Source organism: Cuculus canorus, chromosome 6, assembly GCF_017976375.1.
Source record: "Cuculus canorus isolate bCucCan1 chromosome 6, bCucCan1.pri, whole genome shotgun sequence".
Classification (NCBI taxonomy): Eukaryota; Metazoa; Chordata; class Aves; order Cuculiformes; family Cuculidae; genus Cuculus; species Cuculus canorus.
Genome location: NC_071406.1, coordinates 11004586 through 11021203, shown reverse-complemented (window position 1 = coordinate 11021203; position 16618 = coordinate 11004586). Strand labels below are relative to the sequence as shown.

The 16618-nt window shown below is 46.4% G+C and overlaps 1 protein-coding gene across 1 annotated transcript in view; it reads right to left on the bottom strand.

The window, feature by feature from the left end:
- The window catches only part of ITGB5 (integrin subunit beta 5), a 62892-nt gene that overhangs the window by 36094 nt on the left and 10180 nt on the right, over window positions 1–16618 (bottom strand). The window contains exons 3-5 of the mRNA XM_009571527.2: window positions 14573–14777; window positions 9703–9952; window positions 4922–5090 (exon numbers count right to left, since the gene is read on the bottom strand). Of these exons, the coding sequence (XP_009569822.2) occupies window positions 4922–5090; window positions 9703–9952; window positions 14573–14777 (624 nt within the window). The remainder of the gene's footprint in view (window positions 1–4921; window positions 5091–9702; window positions 9953–14572; window positions 14778–16618) is intronic.

Here is a 16618-nt window from a genome sequence, read left to right as displayed (position 1 = left end):
AAAGATGCACAATTACAGCTGCTAACGCAGTTTTTGCCTGTTAATGTAAGTCATAGCCCAAAGTCTACTAATCCCTCTGGTAAATATAACTCTTTCTTCAGGGACTCTACTCCAGACTAGATTTCTTTTTTCTCTCTACTGCAGAAGGTATTTTTACTTTAATGGTATTTTTAAGACCTACACAATACAAGTAAGGCCGTAGGAAGAAATCTTTGGCAACACACGTCCCATGCCATGTACCAGTATATTACAGTCCTGAAGCAGTGAAGTGACCCCACTGGACAAAAGCGACCATCATCATGTCAAAATATAACTTCTTCAGAACTCAACCCCAAAGTGATTAAAGCTCTAACAATGCAGGAAGTAATTCTCTCTCTACTCAGCCACCAGACTCACCCATTCAGTTCACTTTCCTTTATATATTCAAAGCCGATTTCTCTTTTATTTATTTATTTTTTTTTGAATGACTGAGGCCAAGAAACTCTAAGAGACTGAAAGGACTCAGCTGAATTTCATTTCCTTAGAAAAATGCTATGCACAAAGAAAACAAGCTGCATTCAAAGAGAAGTTACAAAGCCACTTCAGGGATGATGCCTTTGTTCACCTGCCTGCTAAACACACCTTTAAATCAAAGACTAAGCATCACTTTGCGGACAAACTCTCCATACCTCTGACAAGCCCTTTCCCACATAAACAACATCAAACCGTTTTGGTCACAGAGTTTAGGAACTCACTCCCAAAAACCATTGAGCTCCCATAGTTTTGGTGCCAGTAGCCAGGCACTCGGAACATTCAGCTTCTCGGAGCATCAGGGTGTCCCAGATGGGGTGGCTGAGCCAATGCCAACACCACACGGAAAGGGCTAGAGACTTAGGGAAAAAGTACCCTGAGAGGCTGGCATGCTGAGGAACTGCTGCATCGCACTCTACCTCTGCCAGCGGCGTCCAGGCACTGGAAAATACAGCTCTTCAGCACAGTTTCCACCACGAAACCCAGAGCTGCACTCTGCTCCATTTAAAACAAATAACCAAAGAGACTTTCATTTATTTTTACTGGACTGGGATTGTTGAACAAAAAAACCTGCACTGACATCTTCCCCCTCATCTGGTATTTAATCCCCATGGGATAGAAAGGATTTTGAAAGCCAGGGTGGGACCTGACCCAAAGCAAAGCGAAGTGGGAAGACGTGTCTCTGCAGGACTGAGCACGCTACAGATCTCACCCCTACTCCTACGTACAGCTGCAGTTGCCTCCCGTGCCCTGAAAGACTAGCTTCTCACTTCTTACAGCCAACAGCAACTGGCAAAACTGCCACAGCAGTCTCAGCACAGCCCAGGCCTCCGAATCCTGTTGAAAAGTCTGCAAAAACCTGCATCAGTATTTCCAAGCCTGAAAAAATAACTAGATTTATGCTTTGGGTGCCCAATAAAAAAGGTTTTATCGCCAAGGCACAAACTGCCAGGAGACCCCTGTGCATTCATCAATATGTCTAAAACCCTACCAGTTTCTCTGGTGCAGACATTTTTGGAAGAAAAAAACACATACAGGTGCACGACAAGTGTGCCTTAGAGATTAAAAGCCAAAAAGTCCTTTGTTTTGCATAGCTCTGAAAGGCACTTCAGTGTCTCCAAGATGTTTTGGCCGTCTCCATGCACCAGTGTCTAGCAAGCACTAATCAAAACTATTTCAAAAGACACTTTATTTTCTAATCCAGTATTATCTCCTTGCTGTATTTTAGTATATGAGATCTGAAACTTATATATACCACCAAGTCATATAATTTTTTGCACTTACAGAATGGCAGAAAACCAAAATACTGCAAATGGAAAATGTAATTACAGAAGGTTGGTTAATATTCCTGGCTAACCATTTCAGCATCAGGATAAAGGCTTATTGTCTCTGGCTCTTTCGTTGCCTCCAGAATAACATTTACCATATCTTCACCTTTCAGAAAGAAGCCAAACCCTGGGCCTGCTCATTAGTCTGAATTTAGTCGTACAAACTTTCCCCACTCCTCGGGTTGAAAACCAGGCCAAAAAATGACTTGAGCATTACAGAGCTCTTAGACAGCTCATGCACAAGAAATGCTTGATATGAATTACAGTATAAAAATACCTAATCAACAGAGTAGGTATTGTTTCTGCCGTCTCAGTGCTTGAATGGGAGAAGAACAGACTCAGACACCACAGACTGGAAACAGCAAGGCTCTGCCATGCAATGACCTGCTCTCCGCAGGACGTCCCCCTTGATGCCACAAACTCTGCTACTGACCACAAAGTACGTCAAGGTCAACATGCTGCATCACTCCAAAGGCAGGGGACTTTCTAAAGTCATAATTGCCCTAAAGAGGGTGAAAATTGGAAAAAGCTGGAGCATGTCAGAGAGATGCAATGAGATACCACAGTAGTGAGGAAACCCACCCCAGAAGTCACCAAGGTATCTGTATGCTGCTCTCCCTGCGCTGGGAGAAAATAGTTTCTGAGTCACTAGAAATTACAGTCTGTGCAGGGTTCAGTTCCCACAATACTTCATTAATCACCACTGGATGTGAAGCACCATTCGTTGCAGCAAAGATCATCGTCATCAGGAAGCAGCACTTCACTGCTGCTCCAGATGTCTGCCACCTTCACCTGCCTTGATGGTGCTGAGCCCCACAACGACAACCTGCGGACACTGACTGGTCTGAGCCAACACTCAGATGTCGCGAGGGAAATCAATCACTGAGTTCCCATTTTGGCTACGGGACTTCGGAGGTCAACCAGCTTGCCTGAAATTTTGGCTATTCCAGCTTCTAGCTCCGGACAGAGGGAGTCTTTGCTGCTCGTGCCTGCAATCAGCAGCTGCTTCACCCACAGCAAGGGGCTGCCAAGGGACTGCAAGTTGCAGTGCAGCTGGTTCTCCTGCCTCACACATCGGTATCGTGGACTTTCTTTCAGACCCCTGAGCTCCAGTAACTAATTAACAGCTTGGGTTGCAGAAATTCTTCTGTCATGACCTGCCACATCATGCCAAGAGCCACACACACACACACACACACACTCCCCTCTGCTCACCCTTCAAAGAGGATGCTCAGCCCTGAATTTCACAGAATCACAGAATCAGTAGGTTGGAAAAGACCTCCAGGATCATCGAGTCCAACCATTCCTATCAACTACTAAACTATGCCCCTGAGCATCTCATCCACCCATCTTTTAAATACCTCCAGGGATGGTGACTCCACCCCCTCCCTGGGCAGCCTCTGACAGTGCCCGATGACCCTTTCTGTGAAAATTTTTTTTCTGATATCCACCCTGAGCCTCCCCTGGCGGAGCTTGAGGCCATTCCCCCTTGTCCTGTCCCCTGTCACTTGGGAGAAGAAGCCAGCTCCCCCCTCTCTACAACCTCCTTTCAGGTAGTTGTAGAGAGCAATAAGGTCTCCCCTCAGCCTCCTCTTCTCCAGGCTAAACAACCCCAGTTCCCTCAGCTGCTCCTTGTGAGACTTGTTCTCCAGCCCCTTCACCAGCTTCATTGCTCTTCTCTGGACACACTCCAGAGCCTCAACATCCTTCATTTAGATAGTACCAGCATATAAATTCATCTTCTGAATTTAGAATGGACTAGGCTGTGCATTCAAGAACCTGTCCATGATTTTGGTCCTTACCAACAGTTTAAGATTGGCACAAACGTGCAGGAAATACCTTGCAAGTCTCCTGCCTCCCAGAAACACCTCCAAGATGAGCCCATGTGATAAACACTGCAGTATTTCTACATTGTAGGGAAATGTTGTCACCATAGGAAATGTTGCAAGAAAAATCCACAGTGGGTGGCACAACTGAGTCACTATCCTGAGATGTCTCTGCGCCAACCATGACAGCCACCTCTCCAAAACAAAGACGTACTTTAAGCCCAGACGAGTATTGGGAGCAGCACTGTAGTTGTGCCAATAATAATATCTATGTCAGGCTGCAAGAGGGAAAATGACTGTTGCGTGTCATCAGATCCAACAGAGCACGTCCAGTCCTGTCACAAGCATGAAGTGTAAATGAAGTCAAGCCAGGTGAGGGAAGATCTGGTTTCCCACAAGCGCGTGTCCCATCGTTCCTGCAGACGATGCCTATCTCCCAGAATCCAGACCCAGAAGAAAACACACCCAACTAAAAAGACTACACAAGGCTGGAGTGAACAAAAACCCAACTGTATGTCAAGAGGGTAAAAAGTAAATGGAGTCATCCCTTGCAAGCAGGGCAGCTCAGCCACACAGCAGAGGGGAACAAACACTTCCATCCCTGATGCTCAAAGGGATATGGAGCAAACCACCTGCTTGTTCCAGAAAGATCTTCAAGCAAACATGTCCCCAAAAAATGACATGGCTAATATAGTACTAAGCTAATGAACTCTGTCTTTAAGTACTGCTCACAGTTCCAGTTTTGACAAAGAGGAAGAGCAAGCTATCAGTGCCTGGAGGTGGGATCATCCAGAACCACATGCCAAAAGGGGCAGGTATGATCAGTAGGAACCAGCTCCAACGCTCAACAACCACTGCAAGACGTGTTTGACACACACTTAAGGAATGCGTTAAGCTGACACATGATGCTGCTGCTCACAAGGATATGTGAATCGTGAAAAAAGACTTCTCCCGCGGTGCTTGGGGATCAGCACCTACAAGTCTAATTGTGTTGAAGTCTCAGATCCAGATTTGCATTTGCTAAAGCTCCACTTTTACTCCTTTAAACTAGGAAAGATATTAACCTTTTTTCTTTGCCTGTTCATGTACAAAAGCACATTAAAACAATAGCCTCTACTTTTCAAAGCAACTTCTATGGTTTCTGCAAGAAAAATTCAATAGTTATTTCCAAAAAATCCTTACTCTGGTCCAGGAACAAAGCAGAATAAACTCCATCCTCTTTTTTGCCTTAAAACCCCAGAAGTCAGAGCAACTCACCTTGCACACAGCAGCCTGCAAAATTGCATCAAAACCACCCTCTGGGGCATCTCGGTTGCGGGAAACCTTCTGTTTCTGAACTTCTTCATTGAAACGGTCAACTTTATCGGTTAGGGACAAGAGGTGGCGGAAGCCGAAGGATGGGACGCAGCTGGGGAACAGCTTGTAACTGCAAGAGGAACAGAAGACTGGTCATCTAGGAGGAATCCCACCAGTAGCCAAGGCAGTAGAAGCTCCCAGGTCTACCAGGTTGCTCTCCAAACATTTATTCAGAGGGATGAAATACTTCCTCAAGGCTTCATGATTTGGACACTTTGATGTCTGGCTGTTTATCTACAGAACTCTAGAGCAGAACCCATCTTTTTGGTTCCCCATAGGGACTTTGAGCAGCTGAAGTTTCCAGAGATTTCACAAGGACAGAAAGCTTTTCTCTCCAAGGGTGGAGACACCCAGAAAAGAGCCATGTGGCTCTGGAGTTTCAGCATCCATAAAGTGATTTTCACAGTGGAAGTCTGCAGAGCCAGGATGCAGCCTGCAGTGATGCAGAGGACACATTTTGGCAGGAGAAACAGAGTCAGACTCAGCCCCCCTGCCCAGCGTAGTGGGCTGGTGTCAAAAGGCACCATGCAGAAGCACCACTGCCAAAAGCTACTTTTCTCCTATTTTTCAAAATGCATTTTCATTCTGTCATTCAGTTTTCTTGGCAGTGTGCGCCACCCCACACGCACTGCACGTCACCGGGCACCTAACAATTGCACATGACGAGGTGCATTAATAGCCAACACTGCACACGCATCCTCCTACCCTCCCTGCAAGCCAGTAAGCAAACACCATCTCCATTTTCCGGAGCACCACTGGAGCAGAAAGGTAGGAGTGGCAGCCTAAGGCAGAGAAATTAATGCCTCGGCAGGCTACCAGGAAAACATCTTGTTCCCTATAAAACAGGAGGCAGCTTTGCTTCTCACCACATAGCCAGGATAGTTCAGCAAAGCAGCTCCTGCAGCATGGCAAATCAGTGAGTGTGTGCAGGGGAAAAGGGACAAGAAGGGTTAAGAAGAAAATGTGTTTAAAAAGCAGCTGGGCTGGCACTAATTCACTCTTATCTTCAAAGATAAAACCGAAGAACAATTAAGGGCCTCTGCAGACACATGACCCACTATGGGTAAGTTGTAAGAGGCTTTTTATACAAAGGAGTATTTAAGACTTACCACCACTGTAAACTCAAATCCCTCACAAAGGACCCCAGAGCAAGGATTTCCACCTGCACAGCCATGCACACACCTAACCACGGGGCAGGTCCCATTGCCCTTGGCCCAGCTGGCAATTAGAGCCCTCCCTTGTGATCAGCCCCATGTTTAGACTTGCATCTTGCTCACATCTAGGGCCAAGGTGAGGAGTGTGCTGATACTGAAAATGCTTCTTGTAGCAGCGCAGTGTCTGAAACCTCTGCACTGCAGGGCATCACCAAGCAGCCCTTAACCCATACTACACATCTGGATGCTTGGTTTGCCACAGTCCTGGTCCAGAAAGAAAACACTGATATATTGTAGGGTCTCATCTCTTACGGTCTCACCCGCTGTCTACTCTCTACAATCCCAAGACTACCATTCGGAGTGGAATGGCATAAAATATTATGTATGATATAATCCCTTTTTTGTTTGTTTTATACTCCAGATTTGCTGGCAGAAACTGCAATCAGCAGCAGGACAGATGATGGATATCTGAGTGACTACGCAAAGGCACGCAGCAGTGTGGGTGGGTTATCTCAGGCTGAGTCTTATCACAGGTAGATAGGCAACTGGATGTTCAATCAAACCCTCTGCCTTCCTTATCTTTTTAAATTTAGTGTTTGTTTCCTGCATACTATCTCTCTTAAATGACACCATGGTTGCGAGAGGCCACATCCTGGTTCCCCGGAGGTCCCAGCCAGGATGATGAGCCAGAAGCAGGGGCGAGCAGCAAGCTATGGTAGGAGGGAGGAGGCAGGGATTCCAGATGGATCCTGCATGAAAACAGACATTAGGACAGCCATTGCTGTGAGGAAGAGAGAGACTGAACGAGGGGCAAAACCACCCACCACTGCTCATGTTTACTTTCAGCTTTTTTGGATGCGAGCAGGTCACTGGACAGAGTCTGCTTTGACACCAGAAATAGCTGCAAACAAAACCACATCTCACAACCCATCTTGCTGCCACATGAGTGAGCCACCCAGCAGCAGCGACAGCCCACTGACAGAGCAGGCAGGAGAAGGCACTGCCACCAGACAACAGCAGGAAGCCAGCACCTCTGGTTTGGACGAAGAGGGGACAGATGGCAACTGGAAGGGAGCATCCACCACACAAGCTGATTTGGGCAATTCTTCCTAAATGGTTTCCCAATTTGATGAGGCTGGCTTAACCATCAGCAGAAAAGCAATCAGCTGTGTCAAACAAAGAGGACATCCAAACAGCCTGATCACAGTGGGAGAAGACAGGGCAACATCTCTGGATAACCTCAATGAAAGAGCACCAGCAGGTTCAGGCATGCTTTGCTGCAGAGTTGTCCAGCTCCACCTTCTCCTTTTCTCCTAGCCTTCCCCTCCTGTACACTTCATTTTCAGCAAAAGCTGAGTACAATTAAATCACACACTAGCCGAATAGTTTCCAGGATTTCCCCAGCTGGAGCAAAACCCTGTCTTCAGTCCATGAATAATATGAGCTTGAGGTGTTCGAGACTGAGGACAATGGAGATGACCAAGAACATCTCTCTGAGGCCATGCCAGATTTCTAGAGGAAGGAGCTACGAAGAACATGGTGTATCATGCCGTGGTGGCGGAGAGCCACCTCCCTGGTTCAGTCAGCACGGTCACTTTTCAGCTACTCTTCAGGGCCAAAGCATGAATTCTCAGTGTTTAAATCCATTTGACTTGCCTTTCTGGACAGAATGGTGAAAAGAAACATAAAAAAAACATAGGTTGGAAAAGAACTGTGACGTCATCAATCCCAACCGTACCTGTTCACCAAATCATATCCCTAAGCACTTTATCTACCTGTCTTTTAAATACCTCCAGGGATGGTGACTTAACTGCTCACCTGGGCAGCCTCTGCCAGTGCCTGATAAACCTTTCAGTGAAAAAATTTTTCCTAATGTCCAACCTGAACCTCCCCTGCCACAACCTGAGGCCATTCCTTCTCATCCTATCACTTGGGAGAAGAGACCAACACCCACCGCTCTACAACCTTCTTTCAGGCAGTTCATAGAATCATAGAATCACCAGGTTGGAAAAGACCTCTTGGATCACCAAGTCCAACCATTCCTGTCTTCCATTAAACCATGTCCCTGAGCACCTCATCTACCCGTCTTTTAAATACCTCCAGGGATGGTGACTCATTTTTTTCTGATGTTGTAGAAAGCGTTAAGGTCTCCCCTCAGCCTCCTCTTCACTAGGCTAAACAATCCCAGTTCCCTCAGCTGCTCCTTATAAGAGTTATCCCCAGCTCCTTCACCAGCTTCAGTGCTCTTCTCTGGACACGCTCCAGGACCTCAATGTCTTTCTTGTAGTGAGAGGCCCAAAACTGAACAGAGGATTCGAGGTGCAGCCCCACCAGTGCTGAGTACAGGGGCAGAATCACTTCCCCAGTCCTGATGGCCACACTGTTTCTGATACAAGTCAAGATGCTACTGGCCTTCTTGGCCACCCGGGCACATGGATAATCTTGTCTGGTCAACGGTCAATGCGTGTGATGAGATACCAAATGCTTGTCAATGCCAAAAGTTGGCCTAGAAATTCATAGCTGATGCAAGCTCTCTTTAATCTGCCTTTCATTTGGAAAACTTAAAAGGAGGGAGGCTCACAGATCTTGGCATCCATTCATGTAGTGATCTTACACTTTAAGTATCTACAAATGGTTCAAATAAAAGCACTAACCTTACTGCCCTCACACGACTAGAAAGCACCCCAGTGATGCACGAGGTGAAAATTGAGGCCACAAAGGTAAATGTCAACAGTGACATTCTTCCATGAGGGCATTTGCTTCTGCATCCATCCTTCCGTGCCAACATCCAAACCCATCTGAGCTTGGACATTCTTCACTCAATTTCCCTCTAGCACAATCCGCAATTCAGTGGACTTGACCAGTGCTGGTGGTTAAAAGACAAGCAAGCAAAGACACTAGCAACCAAAAAAAAACCCAAAAAACATATAATCTGTGTCTTTTGCAACTGCCAGTTCGCTTTCCTTCCACAGCAGTAAAGATGAAAAACCTGTCTGACACCCAGAAATCTCCAAAACACTTTACAATAACTCATCAATCGGTACTACAGACCTTCAGAAATCTCACATCCCCCAAACACTTCTTTTGGGCAGGATTTATAATGCCTTGGTCTCCTTATCTGTACTACGGAGAAAAAGAATTTAATTGATTTACTCAAGGCCAAACTATGATTCAGAGCTATGATCAGAAATCAGGAATTTCTGGCTCTTGCTCCTTTTTCTTAAAGCTTGTAAAAAAAGCCTGCTATGCCTGCACCCTCTTCAGGTATTTAAAAATATCTTCGCACTTCTGATACAAGAGTTTGACATCTCTAGATGCAGAGATCTCTCAACAGTCATTGCAAAATTGGAAGTTGTCCTCTTTTGAATCACTCTGGAGCATTCAAGAGACAGCCGTGGCTAATCAGCATTCTCAAAAGCCAGGGCTTAAGTGTGTTTCATTATTTAAAGCAAGAATGGGAAGAAAAGACTGCAGTCAGACTCTGTGCAAACACAAGGCTTGTCCCTTTCGGGTACACCTATGACTTACCCAATGCAGGGATTGTTTTGGTATCTCGGGGCGGTGTAGGAGAAAGGAGAAATGTTTTTGTCCACAAAAGAGCCAAACCCCAGCCGGAAATTGCTGGTGAGCTTTCGCATCTCTTCAGCCAGCTTGGTCCCCAGATTGCGAATATTATCTAGGTCGTCGTTCATGGACAGGGAGAGATCCATTAGGTAGTAGAGGTCCACGGGATAGTCCTCCACTTGCCGAACCTGAACTCGGAAGGAAGTCTGGTCACCTGCACACACATAAGAGTTGAGAGTGGTGAAAAGGAAACTTGTAGCACACACAACAACCAGACCGCAGGCTTTTCTTCCCCTCCCTGCAGAGCAGATAGATCACTTCTAAAGAAAGGGGGGAGGGGAATAAGCTTTTGCAAATCCATCCATCAGGAGACTAATAGGAAAGCAGGTCATGACTTAGGCACCTTGTAAGCTAAAAATAGTGTACTGGCTATCAAAAAAAAAAAAAAGAAAGACACTGCTATAGAATGCACATCTCTATCTTACTTTAGAGATCTGGGAAAGGGTCTTTCCATCTCAGCTGAGAAAATGTCCAATGGGGGAGATATGAAATATGCCTCTGGTGTGAACTATGTACAGTCCGGGGGCATTTTCTTAAAAAATTGGAAAGAAAAGCAAGCAGAGTGAACCTCAAATTGATGTTTCATGGACTAGCAAAAGATGGACCCTGCACATGCCTACATGGGTATGCCCTCAAAGCTAACCAGGAACAGTTCAAGATGTCCTGTACAAAAGAGAGAAGAAGGTGGAGCAGGAGAAGGAAGAGGATCAGGAGAAAACAGCCAACATGAGATGAATGCAAGATGTCATCTGAGCTGTGCAGGGAAGTCAAGTCAAAGGAGACACAGAAGAAACACTTTCGAAAAGGACCTCTCCCCTAAAAAGAGTTGTGCCACCATCACGTAGAGAAAGCAGGGCAAAGGGGAAGCAAATCGGAAAATGAAGGTTGTTGGGGTCACCTGGGGAAGTTCTTAGGCAGAGATAGAGCTTCCTGAAGTGACAAACACAAGGAAAGGAGCTGAGTCACAGGCTGCGTCAATGTGAATGAGTAGAGGAAAGCCTTTCCCTTTGACCTTCCCTTTGGCCAAACTGCTTTCACCAGAAAAGCCTGGGAGGGAGGCCAACGCTGGCACTGCCCACGCCTCCAACTCAACTTCACACCAAGTCAGACCTCAGTGGAGCCAGAGAGGAAGGTGACAAATGTTTGCCTTAAGCTTTGCTGAGACAGAGGTCTAAATGGAAACCCCAGACTCCAGCAGCCTCAAACCCTAGGCTGGTTTGGAGATGCCATGTGCCCAGCTGCCACCTTGGCCTCTTTTCCAACTCAGTGGGGTCTCAGGCACAGGTACTTGGATCTTCTCAAGACAAAGCTCCCCCTCCTTCCTACCCCTCTCAGCTCTTGACGGCTGAGGCTGAACTTTGAGCACTGGTAGGTTCTGCAAAACACTCATAGCTTCCTCCTCTCTTCCCCAGAAACGAAACATTTTTTAGTATTGTGAAAACATTTCCCCGTTTTATTTTTCTCCTCATTGTCTGGAGCAGCACAGCTGCTTGGTGCTGGGATACCAGAGTCGTCAGCTACAGCTCGTGACTCAAGACCTTCCCTCTATATAATGACCTCCCTGCACATTTAGGTCAAGGGTTGTTTCCAAGCCAGGGCTTCTTATTTACAGGTAATTGCTCCTCACTGCAATCTGGTACAACCCCACCTGGCAAGGGCAGGGCTGCGAGAGGCACTGGCCACAAACGCGCACACGCAGGTATTGCCCAGATACCGGCTGTAGGAAACGAGAAACTCTTGCCATAAATATTCCTCCTTATTGTCTTTGGCTTTCCTTTCCAGCAGGAGCAGGACTTTCTCGGCACAGCACTGAGATGTGGTACACAGCAGAACGCAACTCAGCACTGGCCCTATAGTATGCAAAGCTATCGAGGCAGTTCAACCAAATCACACGGGCCTGATGCTGTACTTGGCAAGCATTGGATGGGGGAACAAAGGAGAACATCATTTATGTAGTGCAAACCTGTTAGCACTGACTGCAGGGTAAGAAACCATGACTGCAAGCTTGACTTTAATTCAATGTGCTTAAAGCACATTCATTCCCATGCCTTTTTTTTTTTTTTTTCATTCTTACTTATTTTTTTCCCACTGGAATACCCAGCCCTTCCAGAAACAGAGGATGTATCCTTCTGCATTCCCTAACATTTCCATTTCCAAAACACTGTTCTTCGTGAGCAGGCAGTAAGATGGAAATTCCTGTGCCATAAAGGATATTTGGGATGCTCTCATCAAACTTTTTCCTCTTAATAGTTATGGATTTATTAGTCCATGAGAAGTATAAAAAAATAACAGGATCTTGGGCCTGGTTCTTCTTTCATTCCCAACTGCACAAATTGATTATCTCAGAAAAAATATCACTGATGCAAGTGCAAAAGAATTTATTGTTCTCTGTGCACAGTATTATTCTCACACTTCTAGGAATAGTCCAGCTCCCTCTTTCTCCACATACCATCACCACCATCATCTCCTTAGGGCTTTTACCAAAAAGCTTTAAACTCAAAACTGGATTCAGAAATGTTCTTTGCATACCGTCACACAGAGGCAGTGCAGAAACCGGAAAAACTGTTTTGGGCCAATTTAAGAACACAAACTCAACAATCAAGCTATCCGAGGAAAGGTCTTTTTTCTGCTTGGTGAGGCTTCTAGCTTGATGGGTAGCGTAACTTGCATGTATTCATTTTTTTAATTGCTTTTATACTAATCATATTTTTCATTTAAGCAGGAGATGCTGCTTTATAGTTGGAGGATTAAAAAGCAATATTATAAAAATTAAATGTTTGATCTGATAGCTACCCTGTAAGGGTATCAGTCTAATGCCTTTGGAAATTAGCTGTGGGCACTTATATTTGGGAGTGTGACTTCTGCCACAGGACTCTTAGATCAAACAGCCTGGGTGGCATCAGCAAACAATTGACAATTCACTCCCTTCTGCTTCTGCTTAGCAGTCTAAGAATATAAGATCACCACTTCCACAGACTGCTGTGTGAATTCATCTTTGAAATAGTACACCCTTCATGCCCAAAATTAAATCAACATTGTTTCCTTTTTGTCTTGAGTTCACAGGGTGAAACCCATTCTCAAGCTCAAGAATTAACCGATAATTTAAAGTGGGGATGTTAATGCAAGGGTTTAGGAAGCCATCAACCCTAAGAAGGAGTGCTGCCCAACATCAAAAAGAGAGCAAAAATGGGATATACCATTATAAACATCTAGGTACGTTCCTCCTCCTGCAACGATTCTGATGCTCTGGAAGAGGAGCACAGGGAGGGGAGCTTGCCAACTCAATGTGGGAATCACTGCAGGGTCCCTCAGGGGGATTCTTGCAGCTCAGACCAGACCTGCAGGGCTTCTCTGCTGTCCAAGGAGAACTGAAGATGGCCCTGAGTGTGGTCCCCTGGCAGGGCTGGCAGGAATGGCATACCAGTCCTGAGCAGCCCAAAGCATCCAACAGCATGGTCCCTAGGAAGCAGCACAGAGATGGACCCCCACGTCCTGCCGCCGACCAGAGCAGTGGGGATCTGCACCTCCAGCTGGGCAAAACTGCTGGGAATTGGGAAAAGGGAATTTGCTGAGCACCGGGCACTGGGCATGAAAGTGGGAGGTGAGATGTGGAAGCTGAGCCAGCCCTTTCTCCCAGGAATTGCCTCAAGAAACAGGAGTACTAACAACTCCCTTCTTTTTTAAAGGAGCAAACCTGTTTCGTCAGCAACATGCAGTTGCAGAAGCCACGCACCTAACCACTCACCCTGTACTGACTACCTTTGGGTACCTGCTTTAAGGCTTTGAAGGAAAATTTCTTCACCTTTGAGGGTCTGACTGATGACAGCAGTCATACTGCTGAGAATGAGGTAATTAAGAAACATGATGACTCTCCAACCCATAGAATTCAAACAAAAACTTCTGCAGCAACTGGAAGGCTCTGGGAGAGCACTGATAGTGTGAGCACCAGCTCAAACTCCTGTTTTTCTTGAGCAAAACATATTTCATTTTTCTGTACACTCATAAGAGCTGTCACAAAACTGTAAGCTTTAGAAACCCACATCAATTGCTTATAATGAATCAAGCTTTTATATTTGCTTCTTGACTTTGCAATAAAGAGCTTTTTCCACCCCCCCCTTCAGAAATATCAGCTGCCAAATTTTTGCAAGAATTCTGAACCCACATTAGAGCTTTTCCCCACCATGCAAAAACTTCTGATAACAAGCACGCTTGCATGGTTCAGCCCAGCCATTCCCTCGTACGTTTTAATTAAAAGGAAGAGATTGAAGAAAAGTGATGGCTCAGGGGAATGAAACAGGGATCTGGCTACAGTCCAAGGCCTGAGTCACAAGTTCAAATCTCCATCTTCTGCCTTGATCCCAAGGCTCTTTCGCATACCGACAGAAAACAGATAGGCGTTTTTGTTTCCAATTTACAGAAGGAGCTGTCTCAGTTTAGAGTCAAGCACTGTCAGCTTGATGGAGGACCCAAAGTTATTTTAACTCCTTCTATCCAGCGATTACATTTTTTAAGTTGAGCAGGTTCCTTTTAAACACGTGCAATAGTTAAGACTACTATTGGTAACAGCTTTGGGGAGGATTTCACTGACCTTGCTTAACAGCATTGTCTTCTCATATAGAACATGCACCTCAGTCCCAAAAAACCTGTCTGTGATGCACCACTGAAGTTCAGAGGCTACAAGGTCAGAGGCTGTAACACGCTCTTGGCATGTCCCTGCTACCCTTTCTCCCCCCCCAAATACCCCAGCCTATGGCTCATAGCTGTTGGGACTCACCAGGACGAAGATTTAAAGTGACCTTCTGAGGCATGATCTGTGTGACGTCCAGGTGGGTCTGGCCAGAGCCTTTGCTGCTCAGAGGGACGTTCTTCACCACGTTGATGCTGCTGCTGGGATTTTCGATGGCTCCAGCACAACCGTTTTCAATCAGGTTCTGCAGGAAGTCGCACCGTGATGTGATGGATTTTGTGCTGCCAAACTCCTGGCAAGCGAAAAATGGACAAAAGAGAAGGGAAGGGACAAACATCAATCCCATAGCAGGAGTTTTGTTTGACATGCTGATAGCTGTAGCAAATAGGAGATGACAAGGAGAAGGTGGTGTCATTTGTGGTGGCTATACTCAAAAGCAGTTTGCACTGAGCCTTGAGCCTGTCAAAGTGATCTACTAAAGCAGAAATGCTGTTTGAAAATTGAATTTGCTCTCAGATCACCACAGCAGAATCCAAGCGTGGGTTTTCACCTCAGCCACAGCAGCAGCACTTGCCCCCAGCCCTGTGAAAACTAGGCAAAGTGTTTGGTTTGTTGCCTGGACCACCAATTGGCACCTCTTTCAGGGGAAAAGGTGAGAGGCTGTTATTTTTCACACATGCCTCACTCTGAAGGAGCTTTGCAAAAGAGAGAGCACAAGGAGGAGGCACCATGGGAAGCGGGACAAACCCACCAACCCAGACAGTCAAGTCAAGATGTGAAGCTGGAGGCTGAGGCTGCAGGGACCTGCACCCTCTTTCCCAGGTGAGACAACACATGGACCCAGACAAGTACCATGTGTCCCCACTCCCTCACACCTCTGCACTACAGGTGCTCACATGACTCCATCACACGGTGAAAAAAAAAGTGACCACAGCAAAAGGTCACTGAGGTGGAGCAGAGCCAGGCAGGCTGTCCTGGGCAGCTTTGCCGGAGAATAAGGGAGGTGGAAGAGCCTGCATGGGAAGTGGTCAAACAGCAGCCCACGCTCACTGCAGGCAGCCAGAGGCAGGCAGCAGGGCAGCTGCTCGCTCCTGGACGATGGGCTGCCATGGCAGGGAGTCTCCAGTGCCTGTCCCCAGAGCTCCAGCCCTCGCTGCAAGCCCAAAGCGTGGGGCACAATGCAGCCTTGTGCGAGGCAGCACTTGGGAACAACCGGCCGCACAATGCAGCCTTTTGCAAACAGCCCACTTGTTAGAATGCCTTTTTTTTTTTTTTTGCCTTCCAAAGCACCAAGGGGAGCAAGTTGCACGCCTAAAACTTACTGGATTTTTCAACAGTCGATTCCTACTTATTTCTGTACTAAACAATAGAGACAGCTGTCTTCTGCTCCAGGGCTAATGGACTAAAATGACATGAAATAATGGAGAGAAGATGCTCACAGCCAGGCCAGTCCCTCCTTCAGCTGTGCAGACAGAACCCAATGTGGGGCTGAATAAAGCCCACTTTTTGCTGATGCTCTGGCATGGCAGAGTAGACAGGCAGACATCAAGGACGGAAAAGTCATCTGACAGATCTCAGTTTTACAGCCTATGAAGGTTTCTTGAGGATAGCCTGGGCCACGGGGCCCAGGGATGCAGACAGAGACATTCTCATGCATTTTCTCCCTACAAGGTCCCACCGCTATTTGAAATATGTAAGATTTGCATTCCAGCATTCAGCAGTGGGATCCAGCCAAGGAGACGGCATGTTGGATGGATGTGAACATGAACGCATCATGTAAACAGATGCACTCCCAAAAAGGAGGGCTGGGACTATTTAAGTCATCTCCAGCATGACAAAACAAAAATCAGAATCTCTCACAAAACTGAAAACAATGCCCAGCCTTTCAGAGCAGCACATCTAGTACAGCCTTGGAGAAAAGTATCTCAGACGTGGTTTGAAAAGCCAACAAGTCTAGGGGACCTCCCAGGCTGGTCCATCTGCGGGGAGGCTGGAGATGCTCTCCTGCTTTCCCAGTGCCTGGACCATGGGTCCAGAATGAGCATCTCTGCCAGCTCATTTCTGCTGGCCACCTATTAGAAAGGACACTGGCTGTGCAAAAAGGAACACAAACGGCATAAGGAATGCAACTGG